This window comes from Microtus ochrogaster, chromosome 2 (genome assembly GCF_000317375.1).
Source record: "Microtus ochrogaster isolate Prairie Vole_2 chromosome 2, MicOch1.0, whole genome shotgun sequence".
In the NCBI taxonomy this organism is placed as follows: Eukaryota; Metazoa; Chordata; class Mammalia; order Rodentia; family Cricetidae; genus Microtus; species Microtus ochrogaster.
In genome coordinates this window covers 56,481,466-56,494,962 of record NC_022010.1, presented here as the reverse complement: position 1 = coordinate 56,494,962, position 13,497 = coordinate 56,481,466, and the positions used below count along the sequence as shown (strand labels likewise).

Sequence of the window (13,497 nt, the reverse complement as noted above, 5' to 3'; positions counted from 1 at the left end):
AAATCTTTAAAAAAAAACAAAAACAACAAAAAAACCCAATAATATGTAAATGAATAAATAACTACATAGAAATTGTCTCTGTGGAAAAACAAAACCAAAAGCAATTACTAGTGTTAAGTGTGAGATCTAGCAAGGCACCTTAAGGGTAAGGTAAGATGATCTGCCATGGTCAGGAACAGAATGATCAAAGTCCAACCAACAGAAGACCAAAATATGTCCCCCCAAAAGGCTACCCGCCTTTACCTTGTCACCCCATCATTTCACAGCCTCACTTCTTTGCTTTGGCCAAAGTGACCCCAAGTAGACTCTAGAAGAGGCTGATTTCTGTCATTCCTATAGAGTTCATCTTTTAAGTCTGACCATCTTGTGTTCAGCCTCACCTGGTGGTAGGCCTTGGGCTAGCAAGGGTATATTCTCTTTCTGGAGGCCTAGCACAGGGATAGTCTGTCTCTCATTTCGGCATCCTCCATCTTTTCTTCCCCACCAAATGTCTTCAGGTCCAAAAGTAAGACAAGAACTTACTACGCTGGGGGCTGGGGTAAAACAATGATTTACTGTGCGTTCCCTCAGAGAGCTAGAAAGGGTTGTTCAGGGGTGACTGCCACAGGGGATAGGGTTGCAAGGCACTGTGAGAAGCTTCGTGGAAGTGTATTACTGCAGTTCTAGCACTTGAGAGGCAGAGGCAGGAAGATTTGGTACTGAAGGAGAGCCTGGGCTGTCTTTGTGAGATTATCCTGAAAGATAATAGACGGGATTATAGAGCAGTGGCGATCACTTGACTCCATGTACAGTGCTCTGAATTTGATTCCCAGCATCGCAGTAAATGCATGAATGAATAAATAAATATTAAAAAAAATTCATGGGGAGCTGTGGAAGAGGAGAGAGACTGTAGTCTGGTGCTATAGTGCTTGCCTAGCAAGTGTTCAAGCCCTGATATTGTGAGGGGGTGCAAGAGGACTAGACTTCAATTCCCCCAGTCACTTCCAATTCCTCATTCTCATGGACCCTGAGTCCATGCAGATGCCGCCAGCCTTGTCTCTGTCCATCTGTCAGCAAAGTTCATGCCAAGAAACCTAGCTTTACAGTTCTCAGGCAGATTTGAGTAGGAGTGAGCCCATGCTGAGCCGAAGGTCATGCTGGTAAGGATAAATGTGCCATATGTTGGACAGAACAGAAATGTGGTCTCACTCCTCAATCTCAAGTCAGCCAGCAGCTCAGTGGAAGCTCCCAAGAGTCAGGGGATTTTTTCTGTCTTTCTTCATCATGCTAACTGCACCCCAAACCGTGATGGTGTGTGTGTTAGCACCTGACACCTTGCAGACATGGAATTCACAAAAACTGCGTATGTTCTTAACTCTCTAGAGAGACACTAGAACGAAGTTGAACACGTGTAGTTTTTTATCTTTAAACAGCGCTTTTAAGTATTTGCCAGTAGAAAACAGGAAGGGCAGAATGTATCAAGAGTTACAGTGATGGGATAGATGTTACTAGGGCTATTTTTGACTTTCACAGGTTACGGTGTGCAGGAGCGTGTATCTGCCTAAGATGCAATCATTTTAGGAGAGTGATGCTGACTCTGATCAGGTGTTGCTTAGCTGCCACAATCTTCTCACTGCCTGCCTTTTTCTCTTGTTTTGCAGGTAGGACAGAGAGCAAAGACGCCTTTTATTTTGTTGGGATGTTCCGCATCACCAACGTTGAGTTTCTTCCTGAGTACCGGCAGAAGGAGTCCAGGGAATTTCTCTCCATGGCGAAGACAGTACAGCAAGTGGTGAGGCTGAGGGTGTGGGAGTAGGAGGGTGGAGCCTGCGGAGCAGGAGGGTGGAGCCTGGGGGAGCAGGAGGGCGGAGCCTGAGGGGGTGTAGGTGGGCTTCCTGACATGCTAGCTCACTGAGTTTAGGGAATAGAGGGCAGAACCCCAAAAGAAAGCTGCTGGAGGAAAACAGGGAATGAGTTCATCTGGGCTTTAAAATACGCATTTCTGCCCTCTATTTAGCCCATGTTCACTGTAAGATACAGCCACATTTTTTCTTTTCGTAATCCTAAAAGGATACAGCTCCCCCCCCCTGTTTTTCTCCTCTGTAAAATAGAGACTATCATGTGATCTCTAAAATATTCTCGAGTTCTGAAGTTCAAACACACTGATTAATTTTGTGACTTCTACATATTTATTCCAACCTTACACTGGCCATCTCTTCAAAAGCAACAACAACAACAAAACAAAACCAAAAGCAAAACATCCCTTTTATTCAAATAATAAATATTATGAAATTAGTAAAGTTCAGAAAAGTATATTTTTAAAAAGATCATCAGTTTTTCAATGTCATTTCCAGAGAAAGCTCTGATTCTGTCTTGCAAGGACACGAGAGCACTGAAATAATGGAGTAATAGCAGCTGTCCTGTTAGTGCGGTATTTTTCTCTTAGCATTGCATTGCATGCTTTCTGTGCAAGCAAATATTCTTTCAAAAGCAAGTGTTAATAGTCTCAAAGTTAACAAATCCCTTTCTAATGGATGTTTAAGCAGTTCCCCAGGTTTTTTTTTTACATCATACATAATACAAAATCAAAACTACCATGAATTATGCATATCTCTGATTTCGTCCCCAGATGATTTCTTAAAAGCGTCTATTAGAAAAAAGTCCATTCAGGGCTCCTGGCACAGGGCGAGTATGGGGAGGTTTCTGCTCATTTGGACCTCTGCAGCAATGCAGAGGGCTTGCAGGGACCTCGCTGCAGTGGGAAAGGAGGAGGGGCTTTGAGAATGACAGCAATCCTCGGAGGGCTTCCTACTGATGACCAATAGCTACAGCAGGAAATCCGTCACCTCAAATATAGGTGCACAGATTATACCTCAAGTTATGCCTGCTAGGTAGGCGGGGTGAACCCGAGCCAACATTGCCCAGCAGGTTTACGTAATATTTCTGGTGCTGTAGGGCTAGTTTAACCTTCATATTCTTTTCCATAATATTATAGAATTTTTTAAATTTGTGCATTTAGGTGGGTGCTTTTCGTTTAGAGTTGGAGAGGAGAAAAGCTAATCAAGAACAAAGATGGTATAGTGATTGGAAAAGGTCTCCTCTGAGAGCCAATTATGAAATTTTGGACCTGCTGACCTGAGACAGTTGGCCCGACTCGGGTCATCACGCGCCGCCTTGTGGCTAATACTGGAATTTGTCCTAAGAATTACCAGATCTGGAACAGGTGATAAACACATTTGTCATCTGTGGAGAAAAAGTACAGGACTGGGAAGAACTCAGAAGTTAAACTTGATGACAGACTTTAAAAGCAGAAATAAATAGGTAAGAACAACTGATGATTCTTCACATCAGAATAAAAGAGTTCTAAGAGATGCTTCAGAAATGAGGAGTTAATTAAATTTAGGAGATAATGTCTAGGTTTGGAGTTAGAAACCTTTGGTTTGAGGCCTGCTTTCCCCACTATTAACCATTTTCGTGAGTTTGAAAGAATTAATATAATTTAATCTCTTTATTTTCAGATTAACCTGGTTTACACAACATCTGCTTTCTCCAAATTTTATAAGCAGTCTGTGGTTGCAGATGTCAGGTAATGGATGACTCTTGCCCTGGGATTTTTACCATCCTTGCCATGCACCCTGCTTACAGCCCAGAAAGGGCTGAGATTTCCCTACTCAGAAACCATTTGCTGTTGGTGAACACCCCGTTAGCAAAACTAATGACCCAGCTGTCTGCCAGGCTGCCACAGCAAGTCTGTTTTTATATCTACCAAGTCTTTCTTCCACCCCAATGGAATCCTGATTTCAGTGCCTCTGGAGGAAATGGCCACAAACATGGGCACCATGGTGGGTGGATGGCGGAGGAAGAAAAAGACACAAACCACTACTTTCCAAAATATGTTCAGTGACAAACTGGCTACGATAGACTATCTGAGACTCGTGCTATGGATGATGACTTACTAGGAAAAGCTGTGCTCCGTATACTATAATCCATTTCTCTACCCTTCGTACGGGTGCAGAGGCACATAGGACATAGAAAAGCTACTGAGAAGTCTTGGAGGGGATCAGCTTGTCTGCTGTCCTTAGCTCCCGTTCCCCGAGTTCTTTACTACACAGCCCCATCATATTCTACCACAAAGCATGTTGTATTTGTACACCATGAGTGCAGACTCCATGGTCAGTTTGGAAAGAAAACTGGACCCTGTTTCTAGCTCCATTGCATATGAATCATGTGGTTTTGAACCACATTTGTCCTCACCTGTGCATCTGCAGAACCGGACCATTAGCAGGCTGACTGGACAAGCAGGTGTAATTTCGTGTGAGGCTTCTTGAGATATGGAACTGAACCGTCATTATTCGCAGAAGAGAGAGACTTCTTTGATACCCTTAAAAGAATCTGTGCAGATGGAGCTATTGCGTAATGCATCCAGACTGGAATCCACCACAATGATTAGAACACATAGAGCATGAAATTTTCTCTCTCCAGTCCTTATACCAGCACCGAAGACAACCTGCAGAAGGGCACTAGGTTCCTTCGAAGGATGTTCTCAGTGGTCTTTAATCTGTCAGCTTCTGTTTTCCTGGGGATGTTTACTTTCTAAGAGGCATCCTTGGACACTTCTCTCTCTCTTTCTCCACAGCAGTAACAACAAAGGTGGCCTCCTGGTCCACTTTTGGATTGTGTTTGTCATGCCACACGCCAAGGGCCACATCTTCTGTGAGGAGTGTGTGGCAGTCATCTTGAAGGACTCCATCCAAACCAGCATCATAAACCGCACCTCTGTGGGAAGCTTGCAGGGACTGGCTGTGGATATGGACTCTGTGGTACTAAATGGTGATTGTTGGGTAATTCTCAATTACGCATATTTTTCTGTATCACTTCTGACACCATTATCAGATGTAACATTGTAATATAGATTCTTCCACAATCCCAGGAGCAGAGGACTAGCTGGGCATTGAAGCTATCATTGGTGAGGGAAATTCTTAAATGCTATACACAGTATGACTGAAACGGAGACTTGTGAACACAGTTTTATTTATTTATTAAAGGGTGTTCCTTCATCATTTCTGAAACTCAGGCACCTTCAGACTGTGTTCCAAAAAAGTTCCAGACGAGAAGAACTTTTTTCCTTTGTCGTATTTTACGAGTGCTGTTGCTGGGGACTGAGAGTTTAGTTTGGTCCCCGATGAGGTGGTAGAAACTAGAAAGAAGGCTCTCCTAGGCGAAGTCAATGAGAGAGGACAGAAGAGAGGCCACATGAGCGTACGGTGAGGGGAAAGTACTACAGAACATGGACCGATGAAGTGAGCACAGAGGGAGGGGAAAAGGAGAACTGGCTCTCCTGAGTCTTTCTTAGCATTACATCTCAAATTGCAGATGTGTCTGTCCACCATGGCACATGCGTGTAGGTCAGAGGGCCATTGGTGGAAGGTGTTTCTCTCCTTCTATTCTGTAAGGATCCAGTCCAGGTCACCAGGATTGGCATCAAGAGCCTTTACCTGCTAAGACACTTTTGCTGGCTCCAGAGTGGTTGTTTTTTGGAGACTTTTGAGGTTAAGATGGGGTCATGGCAACACGGATTTTGTGTGTGAAAATGAGCCTAACCATGTGAAAATCAGATTCCACTTTTCAGGTCCTTGCACATCTGTATTCAATGTGGGAAATCCTGCCATAAAGGTTGCATCAGATGTATCCTGCGCCATGTGCAAGTCAGTGGGCCAGATGCCTGCTTTTGCCCATATAGGTCTAGTGCCCTTCGTGGAAAATCATACTGCTGTGGCTTGTGACCAGACATGGGTGTGGTCTAAGAATTAAGATGCCTTTTGATATAAGTGTTGAATGTATAAATACCAATTATATACACACACACACACGACATGTAGTAGGTAATTGATATTTAATTTGAACAAATGAAAAATCTCTAGTGGAAAATTCCACACTATGTTTTCTCTTTCAGTCATAGTACTCATTATTATTATTTATATAGCTGTTTTCTTACCCTCAAATCATTTAAAATTTGTGACTATGAATGCTTGGAAGCAAATAAAATAGTATGTAGAATTCTCCTGGATCCTTAGCTGCAGTGCTGGCGTCTAGCCATTGTATTTACTTTTAAATACTGAGATAACTCTGCTCCTCACTGGACTACTGTTAAGTACAACCCATGTCAGATGTGTCTGGTTATTTTATAAAGGGACTAGGAACGTTTTTCTAAACAAATGAACCTCTGGAACTAACAGTCTTCTTTCTATACTGTTTCAATGCAGCTGGGCTCCGCTCAGACTACTCCTCAACCATAGGATCTGGTAAATTCATGCATTTCTTCTTTACCCCTCTCTAGTGTGCATATATACTGGCTACACTTTGCTTTTTCTAAGGATGTGATCTATTACTGTTCTTTTGGTGTTAGTGACAGAGATATAAGTGATATTAGCACAAAAGAAACTTGATCGGCTGACGTGTTACGTAGTTGAGACAAATATGGACTATGTTGAATTCAGGCATGGGTGTAACTAAGCCCTAAAATGAGATGCTGCAGGAATCTCTGTCTCTGCCTTCATGTGTCGAGGCTTTGTTCTCATGCGAAGTTTCCCTTCTTGTAGCAAGTCAAAGCTTAGGGTTGATCATTTGTCTCACACCTGAGAGAAATGATCTCCTGCACACAGACTTCATGAAAGTTCCCATGGAACTTCTGAGCTGAATCCCATTATGTAGATTGGTGGATGTGCCCCTTCCTGAGCCAACTGGCCAATCTGGTTATGTGTCCACTTATGGAATCAGAGGTGAATTTAACTCTAACTAATATCTGGACTAAGTAGGGGCATTTTCTCAAAGTGATAGGCTCTGTCACCAGAAGAGAAGAGCATGGAGTCTCCAGGCAGTCAAGGAAAACAAATGTGGGAGTTTCGTTTTGCTACCCTTTTGTAGAGATTTCTAGAGAGGTCATGGCTTGAGAGAAGAGAGAGAGAGAGAGAGAGAGAGAGAGAGAGAGAGAGAGAGAGAGGACAAGACTAAGGACAGCCTTTCTCCACAGACAAAGGCTGCTCGCACTACTTCTATGCAGATCATCTGACCCTCCGCTACCCTCTGGAAATTTCTGCAACCTCAGGACAGCTAATGTGTCACTTCAAGCTAGTGGCCATAGTGGGTTATCTGATCCGTCTCTCAATTGAGTCCGTCCAATTGGAAGCCGACAACTGCGTCACCGACTCCCTGACTGTTTACGATTCCCTCTTGCCAATCCGGAGTGCCACCCTCTACAGGTAAGGTGCGGTTTTCATACTCTTTATTTACAAATCATTTGCTTAAAAAAATTAAGTGTATTTATTATGTCGAAGGCTGACCCTGATAACCCGGATACTTCAAGTGTCTGTCAGATTTTGCATTTCTTGTTCATTTGTAGTACACAAGACTCATAGAGTCCACATAGGAAAGACTTTGGGCAAGCTATATAAAAAAGCATCAGATATTTTGTGTCATTTGGCTTTCACTTCAAATACAGTAAAGTCTATTGTATCGATGGAGCTTGAAAGTAAATACCCTAAGATGATTAGATCACATTAAACAATTAAAATTTTCTTTAATTACAAAGATGTTCATTATAAAGAAAAATGAGGCCAGAACAATAATAACAATTACTTTACAATTTTATCCTCCAGCAAATTTCTGTTTCACTTTCATATAAATATGTCCATTCATATATATCTACTAAGTATACAAATACTTACCTATTTCTTAATTTAGTAGTAAATTTCTATTGTGGACACTTAATAATCAATAAGCTAATGATGGCGATTAAGAATTATTTAGGTACTGTGTTAAAAGGGCATGAGAATATTTTTTTAACAATATTTACATGCATCACAGTGCTTTATATTTGTGCATATGCATTTATATTTTGGTGATATACATATCAGAAGTCCAAACACAATATATGATATGCAATGAAAAGTAAGTTCACTCCTGTCTCCATTCATTGTTAGCTTCTCCTCATCCTTCTAGACACATGGAACTGTTATCTCCTTTTGCTCGGTACTGCAGAGCAATGGGCAACATCAGTGCAAGTGTTTACAATTTCAAAAAAAGAACTCTGGAACTTACATAAATTTAATACTTTGACTGTTTAACATCTTTCATCCAGCTGATCCAGGGAACCATGCCACTGCACACATCCTCTTTCTACCCTGTTTGCTCTCCAGAAGAGCCCACAGATGCCCGGCTGAGAAAATTCCTCGGTAGTCATTACTAGAGGAATGCTTCTGCATCTCTCCCAACTCCATTCTGTCTACAGTACTCAATCTGTGACTACTCGCTGATGAAGCTCTAACTAGCAGAGACCACCTCAGAAGAACTGAGTGATGGCTCTGGGAATGTGAGAGATGATGGTACAGTATGGAGACCAATTGACAAAACAAACAATTATTCATGTGTTGTTATCTGGTTGCAGACTCTGTGAACCTACAAGAACACTAATGTCATTTGTTTCTACAAATAATCTCATGTTGGTGACACTGAAGTCTCCTTATGTGTGGAGGCTGTCGGGCATCCGGGCTTATTTTGAAGTCATTCCAGAACAAAGTAAGTCTTCTCCAATTTAAACACGTCACTTGCGATACTTGTGAAGATACTGTAATCTTTCTATCCTGAGGCTATGCTGTCATATTAGTTGTGCCAGGCAAAGAAGTTGTACCGGACCTTAACCCTGACTCAGAAGAGAGGTTCATAGTAAATTCAGTAAAGAACTGTTAGCATAAACATGTTGATTAGGTAACTCAGAAGGGCAAAAGAGAATTGAAAGTGTGTTTGGAAGAGCAAAGAGAAGATTGGAACTAACATGATTGAGAGCATGGAGGAAGGGGTCTGTGGCTGAAGCTCTGGCCTCTTAGCAGGCCCACCACTTACCTTCTTCTGGTGTGTCTCAGAATCCAGAACCATGCTTTAAAGAAAGTAGTCACATCCTACAAGTCTGTGCAAAAATGAGGCTTGGAAAACAAGTCTAGAATGTGAGAAAAACATGTTAGCTGGATAAACTGTTGACATGATCACTCCTTGATATAGTTATAGGGAAGTTTGTTTTTGTTATAAGTTAGATAGAGAGAAGAAGATAGCTAGCTAGCCAAACAGTCAGAAGCATCTGCAAGAGTCCATAGCAGAGAAGGCCAGTAGGAGATGGAACATGACCAGCAGACTGGACCTGGCTTTGAGAGAAACAGAATCATAGGAGAGAGAAAGAGGGAGGGAGGGAAAAAGGGAGGGAGGGAGGGAGAGAGAGAGAGACAGAGAGACAGAGAATGTGTAAAGGCAGACACAGAGAGAAACAGCATTGTTATAAGGGGAATGGGTAGCTAGGGGAAGGGAAGTCAGTGAGCAGGGGAGAGTTTAGGGTAGGGGAGGAGGTTAGAAGAGCTAGGATGCTAGCATCTCTTTGAAATGTGTCATGGGAACTTGCTTACTGAGGGAGCCTGCAGGCCGGCACCAGCCTTGGTACGCTAATTGGCACATGGATAGCAATTTGTCCCTCTGCCAACGATAAGAGACATAACTTCTTCTGATAGAGGGAGAAGAGTTCCTGAGGAATGTTGGCTTTTATCTAACCTCCAGAAATTCTCCTATAGTCCAGGCGGAGCCCATTTCTGTATATCTGGACTACCTTGGGAATTTTGGGGACTGGAGTTTCCTTGGGACCTGACATTAGCTAAGTATCTACGGGGGGTTCTTTCTTTGAATAGATAATGATTCCAAACTACACCAGTTCAATAGTTGTGTAAATATGCACGTGTAGAGAAAGTGTGCAGCCATGCCCTCGTCTCCTCACGCCGGGTCCTTGTGTGTGGATACCTTCTTTCAGAGTGTGAAAACACGATATTGGTCAAGGAGATCAACAGCTTTGAAGGGAAAATTTCAAGTCCATATTACCCAAGCTACTATCCTCCGAAGTGCACGTGTACCTGGAAATTTCAGGTAGCCTCAATCTTCTTAGTATCTCAGGGGAAAATTGTTCTATCTTAGCAAAATATGTTTTAATCCCTTAGTTTCTGAAATTTTAAGAACAATACTATTTAATGTTAGGAGCTATAAACCTTGTTGAAATATATTATCCAGAAAATGAAAATTTCCATTGTCTACATCCGCTGCTGTCAGGATAGCTACTGCTCTCAACTGATTTGATCTTATTTCTCCAATTTATTTTGTTTATATTTATCTTTTCAAATCTAAAGATATTGTTGCAGAATCAACAAATTATTGTATTACAAATAGTGCTATTCATAATGGAGATTAGTAAAATAATAAATTAGATTAGATTATTTATATTCAGTATATGAGTAAATCAAAATGTAAATTTATATGAAATTCATAATCTCCCTCTTCTGCTTGTCAAGGCATTGCTTGCTATCTTAAATTTTGGTCTTAAAGCTGCTTTTCTTTTCCTGCTATACTAGTATACGGAAGTGGAAGATGTCACTATCGCTCACTTAGTACATACGCATAAACTCATTAGTGTGTGGCATCATAATTGGACTGGATGTAAATGACAAATATATACAGTTTGAATTCATCAATATGTCACTGAATGATAGCTGTGGGCCTGGAACCACGTACTAAAATAGACAGGAAATCTGAAATAGAAAGTAAGTGAAGAGTTCGTCTTTCATGGAATGCGCCTTCCAGTAGGGGGAGACAGGCAATAGGCTAACAAGCTACATATACAATGAATCCTCCCTATTTGTGGGTTTCACATCTATGGGTTCAATTAAACAACTTCATCAAGTGTGCACCTATATTGAATATATATAGCATATTATTTCTCAAACAATAGAATAGAACTGCATTTTACAAAAATTATTGCATCATATTAGCCAGTATGAACAAAATGGATATTTGGAGTATATGAGAGAATATGTGTGAGTTTTGCAGATAGTATGCATTTTATGTAAGGGACTTGAGTAACCTTAGATTTGGAGATGAGGAGGGTCTATAAATCAATCTTCCCAAGATACTGAGGGACAATTATATGTAGTGTGTCACGTGGTGACATGGTGCTATGGGGAAAATGAAGAAGTTGAGGAGGAGCGAGAGTTTGGAAGGAAACTGGAAGTGTGAAGGCGAGGGAGTTGAGGGGTTGTTAACAGGAGGTCATAAAAGCCTCATTACCAAGGGGAACATTTGCAGAGGTGCTGAGAGGAAAAAGAGGAACCTCCCCTGTCAGTGCCTAGGATAAGGGTGTTGCAGTCACGGGAACAGTTGAGGTGAAGACCCTGAGGCAGGAGGGAATTCGACATGTGTGATCATTTATACATAGGCATGCAAATTTAATATTTCAAATGATCTTACTATTTTCACCAAATCTGATGCTCGCTTCAATGTCCTGGTGACAAGTATCCTTAAGTTGTTTGTTGTCAATAGTATGGTCATCTATAAACAAGAAGCTTGATCCTTGCTTGCCCTTTGCCAGATTTTCAGAATTTAGTGTCTCAGATGGTCAGAGGATTGGGTAGCTAAAAGGGTAAGAGAGAATAGATAAAGAACTAAGGAAAGAGGAGGAGAGGGGAAAATACCATATTTTCCTTCTCCAATCCCTCCAAAGCACAGACGTATCTTTTTGAATTCATTCAACAACCAGAATAAGGAATGTACCTTTCCCTGTAATTCTGCCAAATGTTTGAAATTCCTGTGATATAGAACAAATTTTGATTCTGTAATAATCCAGAGACTTAAAATAAAAATCCATAAACACTTGTGATTTTTTAGTAAGACTAGAAATAAGAATATTGGCTTACTTTCTATTTTGCTAGAGGTTTAGGGTTGAGGGCTGAAGAAAAAAAAATCTTTATAAGGGAAAAGTCATAGCATACCAGGATGTGAGGAATAGAGGAAGGGACATAGAAGGGACATGAGACAAGGCTCAGCAGCCTTCAGTGGAGTTACAGTGAGCCACGGAAGTCCCCTCTCCATATCACAGAGGAAATTGGTGGGGTGGCTTGGAGGAGAGTCACCTGTTCTCTGCCTCTATGGAGGAAATACGCAGGCATCTTTGCCATAACAATTTCTAATACTCAGTTGGGGTAATTTCCTATTCTAATTGAGTCCCTCATGATATATTGTGTAGAAAGCGGGAAGTAAAAGATTAGGATAATTCTCTGGTCTGCATTTCCTAACCTCTAGAAAGCTAGTCATCTTCTGTCAGCTACGGTTTTTATTCTTCTGTAAAATAGGGATCATATTACCGGCTTAACAGGTTAATCATCATGTTAAAATCAGCAGTAAAATGTCCTATTTAGTCTCTCTCAAAAGTGGGTAATAATGAATGGCTACCTATATTTACGTTAGAAAGAAGCAACTGTATACATGTATGTACTTACAACACACACACACAAGTGCCTAACCAGAATACAATATCTGTCAGAACAGTATGCCAATGGATAAAATCAATCTAAAGAAGAACATAATAGGATTGAATAATAGGATTGAATGGTAAAACATTTCCTACAATTTTTAAAAGCAATTTTATCATTTGTCAATCTCATACACGAGCCCTTCATCTTCATCACTTCCGTTCTCCCCTCTCCACTTCAGTTCCTCCTCTGAGTTCCCCTGCCTCTAGCCAGATTCATGATCTCTTCTTATGTTATTATTATTTTATGTCGATTTAATTACCGAGTTCATGTAGTGTTTCACATGTATACGTATGAAGCTAATCCAGAATGAATTGTTTTGAACTGGACACTCTCTGCAGAAGCTCCTCCATGGAAGAAACTGTTCTCTCTCAGGAGCTACTGACCACTTGTACCTCTTCACGTATGGGCAGGACCACGTGGAATTTTCATTGCCCACAATATCCTGTCAGCCGGTATTGTCATTATGCTGGTCTTGTTCGGGCAACCATATGTTGCTATTTTGTGGGTACATAGTGTAATTTTAGGGGACACTGTCTAGCAGCAAACACACTTATCATCTTTTCCCCACTTTTCAGCAGTTTTTCCTGAGCCTTTGGTATAGGGGTTGAGTTGCAGACCTATCAGCTGTAGTTGGGCATGCCACAGTCTGCCTTTTGATCCCTTGTGTCTATGTAATAGTATCCATCTTTATAAAAAGAGGCTGATTTGATGAGGAGCGAGAACTACACTTATCTGTAGGATAAGTAATTAGAACACAACTAGAAATTATATTGGCGTAGGAAAATGATGGCAGTAGACTTTCCTCCAGGGACAATGATCTCACCAGTCATGAATGGTTGTGTAGGTTTACAGTATCAGGTGTAATTTCCCTGCTATTCACCAGGCCTTCAGTCAAATTAGATAGCTGTTGGTTACCTTAAAGATAAAAGCGCCACTATTGCACCAAGGGGGGGGGGGTAAATTGCTCAGCAAGTCATCTTTGTGGCTTATAGACTTTATACCTGGGTAGATCTATGGATTACTTTTCTCCTTTGGCAACATTCCTAGAACTTTCCAATGCTATGAGCAACGGTTCTCAGGGAGGAGCCTTCCAAGTCAGTTCCAGCCCTATTCCTCCAAGCCTGTG

At 41.3% G+C, this 13,497-nt stretch overlaps 1 protein-coding gene across 1 annotated transcript in view; it reads left to right on the top strand.

Annotated features, from left to right (window-relative positions):
- The window catches only part of Tmprss7 (transmembrane serine protease 7), a 38,819-nt gene that overhangs the window by 5,098 nt on the left and 20,224 nt on the right, over positions 1 to 13,497 (top strand). The window contains exons 3-9 of the mRNA XM_005345030.3: positions 1,645 to 1,771; positions 3,498 to 3,565; positions 4,616 to 4,809; positions 6,243 to 6,281; positions 7,010 to 7,238; positions 8,423 to 8,553; positions 9,824 to 9,936. Coding sequence (XP_005345087.1) covers positions 1,645 to 1,771; positions 3,498 to 3,565; positions 4,616 to 4,809; positions 6,243 to 6,281; positions 7,010 to 7,238; positions 8,423 to 8,553; positions 9,824 to 9,936 — 901 coding nt within the window. The remainder of the gene's footprint in view (positions 1 to 1,644; positions 1,772 to 3,497; positions 3,566 to 4,615; positions 4,810 to 6,242; positions 6,282 to 7,009; positions 7,239 to 8,422; positions 8,554 to 9,823; positions 9,937 to 13,497) is intronic.